The 16070-nt window shown below is 36.7% G+C and overlaps 1 protein-coding gene across 1 annotated transcript; it reads left to right on the forward strand.

Moving 5' to 3' along the window:
- Nucleotides 1–1888: 1888 nt before the first annotated feature.
- Nucleotides 1889–11568, forward strand: LOC149005597 (putative disease resistance RPP13-like protein 3). The gene is made up of 3 exons (XM_089169324.1): nucleotides 1889–2214; nucleotides 8283–10957; nucleotides 11144–11568. Exon 2 carries the CDS (start codon nucleotides 8373–8375, stop codon nucleotides 10950–10952), a length of 2580 nt encoding a protein of 859 aa, XP_089025450.1. The 5' UTR covers nucleotides 1889–2214; nucleotides 8283–8372; the 3' UTR covers nucleotides 10953–10957; nucleotides 11144–11568.
- The last annotated feature ends 4502 nt before the right edge of the window (nucleotides 11569–16070 follow it).

The raw sequence follows: 16070 nt of genomic DNA on the forward strand, positions 1-16070 counted from the left end.
AAGAAATACAATATATGATTCTCACACATAATAAGATGATCTTGATATGGAATGATGGATTGCTAAGATCTTCGGTTAATATGGGAATGCAGATCACCAAAGATCTTAATTTGAAAATTACATATTTTGGTATGATCTCTTTGGAGTAATGGACATCCATAAATAAATATTAGTTATAGCACAACAGAGTTTAACTAGTAGTTATGCTATTGTAGAGGGGGGCAAGAGTAATTATCCCAACACATATGAATGACTTCTTTATTGCACCAGTATATAGGTTATTCTAACCAAGTTGCATACATCTCTTTAGAGTTGTTCTATTTACATTTTTAGAGAGAGACTTGGCCAATAACATATAGTTTCCCTGCTTTGATTATTCAGTAAATGTTGAGTCAAAAAAATAAAATAAAATTAAAATAGAAACACTTTATAGAGTACATGTGACTTAACTAATCAGGAGGGATACGTAGCATGATCCAAAGTTGAAGAACTAATTCTCAATTGAATAATGATAATAGTTTAATTTAATTGGAAAACAGGTACAACTTGCACTTAAATCAAATTTACACTAAAGACAATATGTAAGGGTATATCCCTCAATTTTTTTTTCTTTGCTGGCAAAATGTGTTCATCCTTTTTGTTTAAGTACACTAATTGGTAGTCTTTTATTAAAATAGACCCCAATCACATGAACCTACTATTTTTAACTTATTCATAATGATAAAAATTAATTAAAAATTAAGGAGAACTTGAACTTCATAGCCTAGTGGTAAGTTAAAAGACCGAGTTTTTTTCATGCTGCCCACTTAAGTTGGGCCAAAACTCTTGCCTGTCGACTTAAGTGGCAAAAATTACATGCTGCCAACATTAGCCATTTTCTGAAATTACAAGTTAACCACACTTACTTTTCTATTAACTTTGAAATTGAATTGACCATCTTGCCCATAAGGTGAAGGAAAATAAAAGTTTTTATTTTTATTTTTTTTAACCCTTGGATTGACGACAACTATATAATTCTAATCTAACGGTCCACAATTTCTAATCCTTAACCCTAATTTCTCTTTCATCTAAGTCATTTTCTTCTTTGAAAATCAGTAGTTTCGTTGTCTTCTTCCTTAGCTCCGGCAGCTGTGTTGGTTTGTTGATTCTTCCATGAGATACATCAAATTGCTCCTAAAAGTCCCTGGGCTCACTGATTCACCTAAATTCATTTGTGTTTCCCTAAAAATGGGTTTGAGAATCCAACAAGATTGGAAAGCCATAAGTTGTAGCGATGGGTTTCCTCTTATGTGCGGCTTCTCAATCATTTCTTCTACACTTTCTTGACCTGAATATCATGAGTGGATTTATATAAAAGATCGATAAAAAATAAAATAAAATAAAATACATCTAATCATGTTTAATGAATTTGATAAGATAGGAAGAGGGGGGAAAAATACATCTAATCACATTAATGGGTTCTTATAAAAAATGGAGAACGAAGTATAGAAAGTAAAAATAGGAAATACCAAAAAAAAAAAAAAAAAATGAAATCCAAGTACGTACGTATTCCTACAAAGAGGGAGAGGGGGAAGAAAAAGATAACAAAAGTATAATAAAAAAGATCAATATAATATACTGAAAAGCTAAAAATAAAGCGTAGTTTGGCCATTTTAAATTTTTAGGAGGAAAAGAAAGATAAAAGTTTACCTATTGAGGGGAATTAGAGGAGAAGCTTTTAAGAGGGAAGTATGGATAAATAAAGAATAAGTTCAGAGGAGATAGAAATTTTCTCTAGTATTATAGGTGTATCTCTCAATAAAATAAGTTAATAGACCGATTTTGTGTTTTTCTCTTTTGTTTAAATAGACTTAATAGTCTTCTATTAAAGTAGGTTATCATATTCACATTAGGTACAGAAGCCCAGAGGATTTGAGTGTCACCTGTTGGTCTATAAAACGGGAAGTAACTTTAACTCCAAACCAGTCTTCTCTGGTGTAATTAGGGCCTTTTGGTTTATAAGACTTCAGGAGATCCATTGACATATCAAACCTTAATCCCACCCTCTTTGCATGATCTCTTTTTTTCCCTTCCTTCCTTATGTGACTCTCCTCCTCTCTTGTGCCTTTCTTATGTGACTCTCCTCTCTTATGGATAGTCTTTTCTTCAATATTGTGAAGTCTTTAGTTGGATTGAAGCAGGACTTTAGAGACTCAATCATCATGTCAATTTGAGGTGCGTAGAGTTTTATATCTTCTTTCATTAATTGCACTGGATGAACATTGTATGGTAACTTATTTTCGTTGTTTGTCAATATCCTTCGATTTGTTAGATTTCTCTTCGTTTCTTTCTGATGATTTTATATCAGCAATATATTGACTAATTTATTAGATTTCTCGTTGTTTCTTTCTTATGATTTTATCTCAAAAATGTGTAGTTGATCTATTACATTTGTCCTTGTTTCTTTCTGATAACTTCATTCAGATGCATATATACATATTTCTTCATCTACTTCCGTCTTCTCCTGCACATACCCTTGACCGCTGCCCTTTTCTGCTCTTCCTCAGCAATATTCGAAACCATTAATGAAATTAAACGGTCTCCCGGTTGCCATGCCTTCTCATACTTCCATAACTCCTCTAAACCCTTTTCTGCAATATAGGTAGCTTTTTTTCTTCCATTTTCTTCCTCTCTCTGCAGCAGTATTACAAGCAATTATATCTCAAACGGAACACTGTACTAGCTTCTTCCCTTCTGGTGTTGTATATTTGCAATTCAAGATTGAGATCCATCTTGGGTACATAGTTGAGAGTTATTTTACCAAGCAACATCTTGATGGAAACTCCTATTGCACATATATTTGTTCAACTTTGCATCGTTTCTACTTCGGAAGTTCGAAGTGTGACGAAGTGATTTAAACCTCATCTGATTTCAAGATTTCTTCTTGGGTAATCCACCAGCAGTAGTCATGTTCTACTTGTAGTTCCGTTACTGCAGTATCTAAAAGCCCTTGTCTCTCGGTCTGTGTATTATTTTGCTTGACGATTCTATTGACTGAGACCCCACCCAACCAATGACTCACATCGCGGAATTCCTTTCCCTACATTCCCTACAATTCTCTCATAGGATTGTGGCATGTGGCATTTAAGTAATCCAATGATTATCCAATTTAAACTAAATTTCAATTTTATTTAAATCCACCCATAAATTTGAATTTTATTTAAACTCTAGTTTGTTGGGTAACCGTTGGATCTTAAATGCCACATGGCACAATCCTATGAGGTTGCACATTGACTGCCAGTATTGTTTCTCCCAATATGGGATTCACATCCTCTGCAATTCCTTTTCCTTTAATTCCCTGCAATTCTTCTTTAGGATTTTGCCACGTGGCATTAAGTGATCTAACGATCACCCGTTAAGACTAAATTTGATTTTCCTCTCTCCTCTCTCCTCTCTCAGTGAAATTCCGAAAAAACCCTGCGTTTTTTTCATCTCTCACTCTCTCTCTTGTTCCCGGTTCTCTCCTCTTTCTCACTCGCTTTCCTATGCACGGCTCTCTCCTCTCTCTTCTAAGAATTTCGGAAAAATCCTTGGATTAAACCTCTATAGGCTCTGCGATTTTCTCTCCTATAGGCTGTCTCCTCGCTCTTCATAATATTCAAAGAGATCTCTGGGATTGCAGCGATCATCTCACTCTGTCTTCACAAACCCTCCGTTTTTACGTAATGGTTTGATAGGGCAACCAAAGGAATTGAATGAAATTGAACGGTTATTAATGGTAAAATAAGGCTTCCGATGTTTTGTTGAAAAGAAAAATTCAGAAAGGGATTTACGTATTGGGGAACTAGAGGATTAGAAGAAGAATTTTGAACCTCTAGGGAGTTTTCTCTCTCTCACGAGAAAAAGAAACAACGAAATAGTTTGGTTGATAAGAAAGCTAAGTGCATGGCCTTATCCCTCATTGTCTCCAGATTCAAGAAAAATTGTCTTAAAACTACCTTTCTAAGTTTCAGTCTCAGCTTATTAAAAACCCCAGATGATCAAGTAGGTAGGGACTCACATGGTTCTGTGGCTTTGGGCATTAATTATCTTGGATGCAGACTTGCACTCTGGAAACATAAAAATGAATGCTGACCCAAACTCTGCTTTTGCATTAATACTGAATTTGAAACCCTGCTGCTTTTGATTCTGAAGTTTAAAAACTTGGAATTTAAGCTACAGCTTGACTGTTGAAGATGTTCTTGAGAGGAAAAAAGGAGTAGAAATCAGGATTGCAATATGATCATAGAAGACAGATGAGATGATCACTACAATTCCAAAGATCTCTTTGATTTTTGTGAAGAGAGAGGAGACAGCCTATAGGAGAGAAAATTGCAGAGCCTATAGAGATTTAATCCTGGGATTTTTCTGAAATTCTTAGAAGAGAGAGGAGAGAGCACTGAGAAAAATTTCTTCAAGAGAGAGGAGAGAACTGTGAACAGGAAAGATAGTGAGAGAGAGGAGACAGCCTACAGGAGAGAAAATTGCAAAGCCTATAGAGGTTTAATCCTGGGATTTTTTGAAATTCTTAGAAGAGAGAGGAGAGAGCATTGAGCAGAATTTCTTCAAGAGAGAGGAGAGAGCAGTGAACAGGAAAGAGAGTGAGAGAGAGGAGAGACCCATGAACAGGAGAGAGAGTGAGAGACGAAAAAAACGCAGGGTTTTTTTCGGAATTTCACCGAGAGAGGAGAGAGGGAAATCAAATTTAGTTTTAACTGGTGATCGTTGGATCCCTTAATGCCACGTGGTAAAATCTTAAAGAGGAATTGCAGGGAATTACAGGAAAATGAATTGCAGAGGATGTAGATCCCCCAATATGACCTCAAAACTAAAAGATGACCCTAATTTACAGGGGTAAAATTTCTTTTTCTGTCCGTTTCATGCTCAAATATCAATCATTGATCTCTTAGCAACAAAGTTTTAAAAGGGAGCTCATCATGCAACAAATCCGTAGAGCAACTGCAGAAAGAACTATGATTCTCAGAGTTCGAAGAATTCCCTCGGGATGAAAAGCAAAACCTTATCTATATAAAAAAAACAAACATAAGTCTTTCAAGATAAGAGCAAAACCAAAACCCCTTGATTTTCTTTAAGTTAAATCTATTCTTTCCATTATTGTAACTGTTGCAGCCCACCAAAACCAAGAATAAAGGTCTGCTAAATTTGGAAGGACACAGTATTATAATATAATTTGAAGCAACTGGAGAATTTATGGAGCCTATAAACATGATGGTCATCAAGTAATTAACTTACCAGTCGATGTACGTCCAACTTCTATTTTACTATGTCATTTATAAGACTAGATGGATCAAAACTATATAATTAGTGAAAGTAATTAAATATTCTGTCAACATGCTTGAATCTATGTTAAATGACTTAAATCTAGGTGATTGATTGATTACCTTTCTTCTTAATATTACTGGGGAAATTTTCAGGACACCTCATTATGTTATGGATAGAGCATGGACACCCCAAGAGTTCGTAGAATTTATAAACACCCCCTTTGGATCTGTACGAATTATGAGTTTTTTTTTTTTTTTTTTTTTTAATGATGAAAAAGAAAAATAGCTTATATTAAAAGTTATAAGATGTAACTACATCTAGTATGAAGCATAGCCTCAAAGCAAATAAAACCTATATATCTATCTGTCAAACTAAGTAACCAGTTTTTTGTTGCATGTTGTCTTAGATTACAAATTTCTGACTTAGATGTAATCTGTAGCACCATTGCCAAAATAGAAATGAAGGTGGGGAATAAGTGGCTTATCTCTTTGCACGTGGTGAGATATTTTTCTATTGTGTGATCACACCAAATATACTATAGTTGTACATTTTTAAGTTGGGCTCTTTGTATCATTGCCCAAGTTGTTTCCAATAATTGTTTCAAAAGTTGTCATGTTGGTATTCTCCCTATTTGTAATTCTTGGATGATTCCATTCCAAAGCAATCGCATGCTCATCTGTCTCCATCTAGTTCATCAAACACACCTAGGTACATAAATATTGGTAAGATTCCATAATCATTAGCTAAGTGAAGACATTTGAAACAAGTTTAATTTTTTTCTACAAAAAATAAAAAAGACATTTCAAGTCCCTAATCTATTTGTTTACATTATTGAGTATTTGGAGTGGGTTGGGTTCTTTATTATTACATATTTTTATATTAATTTCTAGCCAAATATGTTACCAAGTTATTACAAAATTAGAAAAGAAGTAGACTTTAGTAGGAACTTAAAAAAAGAAAAGGACCATTATACATATTTTAAATATTCCTCTTTTAATTGAACGTCTAGGTCTAAATATTCAAAGAATATTTTTGTCCTGGTTTTGAATCACCTTCTTCTTCCTATGTCTCCCTCTACTCAAAGCACCTTTTCGCTCATTCTCAGAGAAGCTCAGTGTTTTAGTTGAAGAGCACAAGGTATCGCCTTTCTCCTCTCTCTACCATGTTGGCTTCTCCAATAAGTCCTGCAGTTCTATTCCTCCAAACCCGCCGATCTATTTGTCTTTCTGCAGATGGATTTTCCACCTCCTCTGACTCATAGAGAAACTGTGTTAGGTTTACTATTTAGAGAAATCATGCATTTTTACCCTGACCTAATGGCCGACCTCATCCAACTGTTATCTCTTACATCCAAAAATCATCTCTCTCCCATTTGTTTTCAAATTTCTTCTTCCGGTGTCTGATATCTTTTGTTCTAATATTTTAGATCTGAGAGACAACTGATCGTGATGCACAGATGAAAATAGGGAAAATGTAACGATGGGGCAAACAATCCAAACCACCAAGCCTTGAGCCTAACACCTAAATTTCGAATGTGTTAAATGTGAAAAATTCGAAACCACATGCAGTTTCCTCTTCTCTTCCTATTTCTTGAATCGAAAACTTGAAATTCCAAATTGATAGACATAAAATTTTCTGAGTAAAAACACCCCCAATAAATGAATATTATCAGTGGCCGTAATTGATATAAGCCAGTCGAAGAAAGAAAAATGAGGTCATTTGGAGGAGAAGAATCTAGTTGTGTCAATGAAACCCAGTTGGCCCAAATCCTCCCTAAGTCAGGTCCAACTTTTCAACCCAAAAGAGATAAGATATTTGCATGAGAATGACGGTATTTTTGGGATTATGAATATATAGAATGTTTTACTGGAAAATAGTAATGGAGAGAAATATTCTGCAATTTCATTACACACATTTGGGTAAGGGTGTCAATGGGTTTAGTCTTGGATATCCAATTTGGTTTCAATTCAATCTTAAGCAACGTTGGTGCAATCCAAATTTGATACAAGAACCTGAGTCGGTTTTAGAACTGGATCCAAATCCGAACCAACTCGATAGTTATTTCCGATTTGTTTGCACTTCTAGTCTTTAGTTTTAAACCGGTCCTAAATATGGTTTTAATTTGGCTCATAAACCGAATCCAATTATATTTCAATTGTTCGATCTGAATCTAATTCGATTTATTTCAATTTGGTCTGGTTCGATTAATTCATCTTGAATTTGAATTTGGTACTCGATTCAGTTACAGATTGATAACCTTATACTTGGGGCGTCATTGCCAATGCTGCATACCCATTGGGTGTCAGTGCATTATCGAAAAGATAATAGGATATATCTCAAAAAATTTCCTTTATTATTATTATTATTATTATTATTATTATTATTATTATTATTATTATTATTATTATTATTATTATTATTATTATTATTATTATTATTATTATTATAAATGGGATTTCTCATTTTATTTTTTCAATGCGTGGGATGGCAAGAGTGACCAAACATAACAGGGTCAGTTAAGGCTAACCTTGCCAGCCTAACGCACTTAGGTTCAATCTTGGTAATCTTGAGCTAAGCTGAGCTCGACATGCTTGGGCAACGATTGAAGTTATCAAACCCTGAGTCAAGATAGGGTTGGTTTGGGCTGAGCCAAAGGTGTTAAATTAGGTTAGCAGTCTTAAAAACCCAATCCATCCTGAGGTTGTATTAGTTTTATTCCAATAGATCCACTATGTTAAAGCTTTAGATCCAAAATTACAGTTTTCCATTGTTTTTATTCTTCTTCCTTTCTCTTCTTTTCTTTTCTTTTCTTTTCTTCATTTTTTTTCCCTCAATGGTGTTTGGCGATGATAAACAAGTTGAAAAATCCTTTACTAATAGCAATTTGCTTCGGTGCTGCTCATTAACTAAGTTGCGAATGGATTAGATTTAAATGCACAGCACTAACCATGATCTTGTCTGGCTGGCATTGTACTTTATAGGTGCTCGAACAATATCCGGTGGTGACCTTCTTCTTATTAGACTTCAGAGCCTTTACGACATTAAGTAGAGACCAACATCAGAAAGTGGAAATGGCAGACACCATTGTTTCCGTCGTTATGACCAATATCGCCCAGCTTCTTGTGAATGAGGCGAATTTACTCCTTGGAGTCGAGGACCAAATTCAATCTCTGCAAACTAAGCTCCCATACATACAAAACTTCCTTAAAGATTCTGAAGGTAAACGTGATCAACACAATGTGATGCAGCTGGTGAAAGACATCATGAATGTTTCTCGTGAGGTGGAGGATATTGTGGATGAATATGTCGTCAAAGTCGATGAGCACAATAGAAAAAACCCAATGAATAAGTTTTTCCGTGGCTTCAATGAAGCCAAATTTCTTCATGATGTCTCGGTTAAGATAACAAGCTTGGAAAAGATGATTGCAGATATCTATGACAACTACGATAAGTACAAAATCCAACGTCAAACGAACATCAATGAATCTAATGATGAAGAGTTGCAGAAGCAAATTTTGGTGCAGAGACGGAGGAACAAAGTTGAAGAAGATGTGGTTGGCTTTGTCAAGGAGACAAAGACATTGATGAGTCAGCTAATCGAAGGTACAGATGAGTTGGATGTGATCTCAATCCTCGGCATGGGAGGACTGGGTAAAACAACCCTAGCAAGGAAAGTCTACAAAGATACTTCTGTTGCAGATTGTTTTAGATGTCGTGCTTGGGTAAGTGTCTCTCAAAACTTCAAGCTGAAGGAGTTGCTGATTGAAATTGTGAAACAAGTTACCCTAATGACAGAGGAGATGATGGGAGAGATGCCAACAATGTCAGAGGACCAGCTGAAGAAAACACTGAATAATGAATTATCTCATAACAGGTATTTAATAGTGCTCGATGACTTATGGAACAAGGAAGATTGGGATGGGCTAAAAGATGCTTTTCCGAATGACGGAAATGGAAGTCGAGTATTCATTACTACCCGAATGAAAGATGTTGCTCTTCAGTCTATAAAAAATCCTCCCCTAGAACTTGATTTTCTAGGTAAAGAAGAGAGTTGGGAGCTTTTTAGTAAGAAGGTTTTCCGACTAGAGCCCTGCCCCGTAGGTTTAGTAACTGTTGGGAAAGAAATTGTGGAGAAATGTAAGGGGTTGCCGCTAGCAATAGTGGAGGTAGCTGGGTTTTTAGAAAGTAGAGAGAAAACACATGATGAGTGGAAACGCATGCGTAGAGGTAGTGTTGTGGGTATATCGGAGTTAAACCGTGAGTTGTACGATGAGTTGCCCTCACACCTTAAACCTTGCTTTCTCTATTTGGGTCTTTTTCCTGAAGATCACAAGATACATGCGACTAAATTGATCCAACTCTGGATTTCCGAAGGGTTTATAGAAAAGGAGGATGGCCGGGAGCATAGAAAGGAAGATGTTGCGAAAAGCTACTTGCACCAACTCATCGCCCGGAACTTGATCCAAGTTGACGAAACAGGATCAGACGGTGGTGTCAAAACATGCCATGTGCATGATCTTATACGTGATCTATGCATTAGATTGTCCAAGGAAGAGAACTTTCTCGAGACCCACGAGAATGTTCCTTCTCATCAAACCCAACCACGGAGGCTTTCCGTTCATCACATGAGTCGCTCGGATTACGTTGCAGATGCCAGTTCCGCCAACACTCGCCATGTCCGAACCTTGCTCTGTTTCAGCCAAGAAGATAAACGTACTTTTTCTGAAAACCATTGGGAAAAGCTCTTCGAAAAATTTGGGTTGCTTAGGGCTTTGGACTTGGGGGACAAGGAGGTTCAGACGGTCCCAGAAGACATTAATAGGCTGATTCTTTTGAAGTACCTACGGGTAATAACTGCTACTGTTGATGGTGTTCCGTCGACCATATATCGTCTTCGCAATCTCCTTACTCTTGACTTGAGATGCACTCTAATTGATGTCTTGCCGGGAGATCTTTGGGATATGCAGGAATTGAGGCATCTTTATTTAAATGGGCCCACCAGACTCCCTCCGAATCCAGATCAGAAAAGGCTGCACAAGCTCCAGACTCTGTATTACGTATCGAAAGATCCGATGGAGCGGGTTCACATTGCACAGTCAGCACCTAACCTGAGAAAGTTAGGGTTGCATGGCTACCGATGTAACTCAGGTGAAGAAGATAAATCTACCTTTGACCTGGAATACCTTGAATCTTTGAAATTTGTGAATGAATGCAGATTCTCTGAGGGGATCGAACTGCCCAAGTCTGTCACCAGCATCAGCATAAAGGGCAAAGCTTGCCTCGACGCCAAAACGATCCGGACGTTTCAAGGTATACCGATGCTTCGGATTCTGAAATTCGACGGAGTAAAATTCACTGATGATGAATTGGTTTTCGGAGAAGATTATTTTCCAGAGCTAGAGTTTTTGAAGATTGAAAATTCGAGCATAGAGGCCTGGAAACTAGGGGGACAAGCACCACCAAAGCTTAAACGAGTGGTGATCGGTAACTGCAAAGATCTCGTTGAGTTTCCCAAGGACAAACTGCTGGCATTGTCGACCTTACAAGAACTTAAATTGTCGAGGCTGCCCGACAAGATTACAAAGGCGATTGCCGTAACCAAGAGAAGTGATAAGCTTAAGCTTGACATCTATCCTCCTGTTCAACTTTGAATCCGGTGAGTTTGCTGTTTTTGTTCCTACCTATGCTTCGTTTCTTTTTTTATGATACGTTCCTCATGTTTCATTTCTTCATCTTTCCAGTGCGTACATTCCTTTAATTGAATTGTGTCAGTTATTTAACTCTGAATAACATCAAATAGATAATAGCAGTAGGTTGATTATTTCCTTGTCGTCCCTTACAGTTGATCGAAGTAGGTGGTTGGAGGTGCAGGAACCTGGAGGAGCATTTCTAATGCTACCAGTGTCAGCAAACTTATATTCATACGAAGCTCTTTCCACTACTTTTCCATCTCATGCGAGCTCAATTGCTTTTTCATTTTCTTTTTTTTTCTTCTTTTCTTTCCCTGCAGTGTGTTTGCATTGAAGAATTTGATTTCAGAGTTGTATTTGTGAAAGCAAGTGGTTGTTGAGATTTTTCTCATACGTCCTGTGGTTCAGACTAATTTGGTTGTACTTGGAGCTTTGCTTATAGCATTCATGCTACTGGCCTAATTAGAAAGGGCTAGCTTCTTAAATGGGTCACGTAGGAAAAATGCCTCTTGTTTTTGTGTTTTATGTGATGTATTTTGTTCTCAATAAATTGTGACATGTGAGTCAACTTGCTCCATTTTCCACTTTTCCTGTTTTTTGGTTGTTGAGAATGACATTTGAAGACCTTCGTGATAGTCTCAGATGAAATAAATTAATAAAATAAAGAGAAACTTGATTGCTATCCTGGCAGCAGTCAAGTTCTTCTACCCGTCCTCTCAGCCAATGAAATGGAATAATTTTATTTTCTTTTGAATTCATAAATGTCATTTCGGTTTTTTGAATTTTTCAGATTCTATTTCATTGACTGTGAATAGAGTCATGGTGAAATTATGGAACTTTTGTTCATTTCTATTTTCTCATATATGTGGGGAGAGGTGAGCTATGATTTTTGGCCCACAGCAGAAGAAGAATGCTTCTTGTCATACTCACTACTGGAATGGAAGACTCTAACAAAGTCTCACCCTGCATTGAGTGGCATGTGGTTAAGTGCTGTTTTGTTAATCCTTCATTATCTTTGGTTGGTTTGGAATAGTAAAAGGTATGATGGTGTGCATCGATCTACTGAATGGGTCCTTTGCCAAGTAAGGTTTGATCTTACCACTCATGTTTACGATAAAATAAAAAAAAGAGAGAAGACATCTATCTAGTTCTAGCTTGCTTCTAGTTAGATCTCTTGGTCCAAACTTGAGTATTCAGAGCTCCCCACCACCTATAGAGCTTCTTTGGCTTCACCCTAATCCTGGGTGCGTTAAATTGAATACTCATGATAACACTATTGGTACCCCTAAAAAAGCAAGTGCTGCTAGAATTTTTAGAGATTATAATGCCAAGATAATCAAATCTACCAATTGTTTTTGGGTGTGAGATCCAATTTTGAGGCAAAATTAGAAACTGTATTGCTTGGGCTAGTACTCCCAAGAACTCAAGGTAAAGAGAAATCTTTAATAATCACTTTGTTGCCTCCATCTTCGTACTCCCACCTTCGTGGGGTTTGATATCAATAGTGTAGAGTCTATAGACAAAGGTTGAATCTCGCTTTCCACATTGGATAGCTAGATTTGATTGGGTTTAGATAATCCATTGCACCACAAATTTTTAATTTCTCAAAAATATTTTATTTTCCTTCATCCTTTTCCTTCATCTCCTTCGCATCGTTGAGAACCAAACCATAGCTTTTCTTTCCATTTTTTATTTTTCATTTTGATAAGAGAAAAGGCAGGATTAATTTTCCCTAACTACTAAGGATAATAATGTAATTTGATATATAATGTAAATAACTAATACAAAATCTTGGGAATTATTTTGGAATTTTTAATAAATCAAAGATGTCGCGCCATCACTTAACTAAATGAGTTTCAAGACAATAGGAGTAATAGTACTTATAGGCAATGCTTAAAATTGAATTAGTAATTTCATAAAGTAGAGGGAATAAAATACTATATTACAAGTATAGAAAGACAACAATAATTATCCCAATTATTACATCATTAATTGCTGTCTATTTTAATAAAACACTACCAATTAAGTCTACTAAAACAAAAGAGAAACACTTTTAACTAAAAAAAAAAAAGTATGGAAGAAAAAGTTTGAGAGCTATAACCCATATAGTAAGTCTACTAAAACATGACCTAAGTGCAAGTTGTCATCAGTTTTTTAATTAAATAAAAACTTATTACTATTATTCAATTGAGAACTAGTTCAGATCATGTTACAAACCACTTTGGATTGGTTAATTAATATGTACCTCCTATAAAACATTTTTATTTTAATTTTTTGACTAAATATTTAGTGAATAATCAAATCAAGGGAGATGTATATTATTTGCCAAATCTCTATTTAAAAATGTAAACAAAATAACCATAAAGAAATATATGCAGATTAGTCCAAATAACCAAAACATTGTTGCCGGTTGTTGAAAATCAAGGACAAGGGAGGAGAAAAGTTGGAGGAGAAGGGGCGCTTTTTGACGTAGAGATTGATGATCGATGAGTTGTCGGCCTCGGCTAACCATCCTGAGGGTACAGCGAAGCACGGGTCTCCCTCAAATGCTACGGATGATCCGTATCGGACCTGGGAGAGTTTGTTTAGCAAGAGTCGGACGGTGGACGACAAAGATGATGATTCACTGTACTTTATCCTGCCTAAGATGGAGAATGGAACTCTTATAGTGACGTGCATGACGAAGCATTTAGAAGAGGAGCATGCTCGGTGGGAGAATGCGCTTATTGGCTATGTCTTTGGGAAGAAATTATCATTCACCGCCATTAGTCGCTTTGTAGAAAAGAAATGGGTTCATGCGGGGGCTGTAACAACCCCCATTTTTCTAACCCAGAATCCGTATTGTAGGTCCGAGAACCCGAAGGTCTAGTTGGATTAATTTTATGGAGTGTCCAGATAGAAGTCCATGATCCATATCCACAACCCATGGATCTGGATTCTCTTGTTGAAGAATCTGCCTTACTGAGAAGTTGGATCTCTGGTAGAAGGCAAGTGGTGTTTGGAGATGTCCGGAATGAGGGTAAGACCTCTCCCTTGTGTTGATTAGGGCTAGGTTGTGTTTGGGTTTCAACCCCTGAGCAAAGCACCCTTGTATAGCAATATACTTGGGGGCGGTTGCTAGTGGCAGTTGGCTAAACCAAGCGACCGCCTGGTTCTGCTTGCGAGAAAATGCCCTACTTTGCCCTCTATTCATTATAAATAGCAACCCTCCCCCTATTAACGCATTTTTATGTTTGGGATTCCTATTTTGGGCGATTAGGTGGCAGTGGAAACATGCTGGAAGGTGGGCGAAGTGCTGTTAGTGATCTGGAACCTTTTCCCTTCTATTCTTGGTGATTTTGATTAAGGTAATGAATCTCCATCTGCAATTCTCTTCTTTTTAACCTCTAATTGATATGAATCTATCCCCATTTTTGTTAGTGGTTACCCAATTGATCAGTTGTAGCTCTCTTTCCAATGTTCTTGATGAGATCCTGTCCAGAAACAAATCCTTACATTTTTTAATGGATGGATCTAATCAAGGGGAATGATTTGGGTATTAGATCTGTGTTAATTTTAGGGTTTTTGTTACCCCCTTTATTGTATACCTATTAAGATTGAAATTCGGACTAAGATCATCCCAAAACGGATTGAAATCGGATGATCAAAAGTCTAATTTTTGGAGTTGGAAACTGTCTGAAACAGGGGTGGTCGCTTGTGGAGGTTGTTTAACCTAAGCGACCGGCACAAGCAACCGGCTGGTTTCCAGTGACTGTGTAGGTTTGATTTTGGATTTGTTTTGACTCTTGACTCTTATACATTCTTGTAACCTTGCATGTGAAACCCAACCCTAACCTTGACCCGGAAACCCTGTTGTTTGTAGGTTCAACAACCCGAAGTAAGGCAAGAAGTCAATTGAGCCTTCAAATCCACAGTTTGAACTTGCTGTCCTGATTGGTCGACTGGACCAGTCGACCAATTGGTTCTGTTTTGCTAATTAGGTCGTGGCTACTCTATTTAAGTCTAAATCTCGGGATTACTCCGTCTCCACTGCCTCCTAAGCCTCTAGAACGAATTAGAACTCCTTTCTAATCAATTTCCTTGCATCCTTGGTTGATATCTCGCAAGAACTCAAGTAATCTCCTTCCTCCTGCAACAAAGGTATGTCTACGCTCTCTTTTCTTTAATCTTGTTCTTGATTGAGATCAGGAAGGAGATGCTGCATTCTTGCAACCATCTATTCCATGATCTCATTCTATTCTTTGAAATCTATGATCATCGTCATGATCTTAATCCTTGCCAAATATTTTCTTGAAACCCTAACCCTTGTATGATCTTTCTGGAAACTTTTGGTAACCTCCCATGCGAGGGAAACCTCATGGGCAATATTTATGTTAATCTAAGCTTGATCATTGAATGATTTTCTTGTTGTTTTTGACCAAACAATTTATTCCCTTTCATCCTGTGATCTCAACCTTTTCTTGAGAGCCATAAAGGTTGAAACCCTATTTTCTTGGATCTATTTTATTTGATCATATTAGTAGTCAAGCAATGTGTTTTCTTTACAAGATTTGTAACCTATCATCCTCTAGTTCTTTATCCTTGATCATACCATACTTTCTTCACGATCCATGATTAACCTAATTAGGGTAACTTTTTGGTTCCTAATTTGTAACTTGAAAACTTGATTCGATTAGTGTTTTGATGTCCTCTATATACTAGTATGTTGCCATTGTAGTTTTCCCTTGATTTTGTACCCTTTTGAACCACCAAATTCGGTTCTATTTTCCCAAAATTCTGATTCTTGAAGGCCACTATTTCGGTTGGTCGACTCATTGGTCAATGGGGCAGTAGATCAATCCAATCGACCAATGAGTACAATAACCTCATTTTTGGTCTGTTTTGATTGTTTTGATATCTTTCCTTCTAGGTATCTTTCATAATATGTTGTATACACTTGTTTAGGACTTTCTTCTCAGGTTTAGTCAAGGTCTTACTTGATTCCCTAAGATTCCTTTGCGAGTTATATAAGGTAAGGACAGTTCTTTCCTTAATTACATAGATCACATACTCTCTGGTTTCTACTTTATGAAACTATGA

The sequence above is a fragment of the Hakea prostrata genome, chromosome 9 (genome assembly GCF_041222555.1).
Source record: "Hakea prostrata isolate BN-2017 chromosome 9, UWA_Hpros_2, whole genome shotgun sequence".
In the NCBI taxonomy this organism is placed as follows: domain Eukaryota; kingdom Viridiplantae; phylum Streptophyta; class Magnoliopsida; order Proteales; family Proteaceae; genus Hakea; species Hakea prostrata.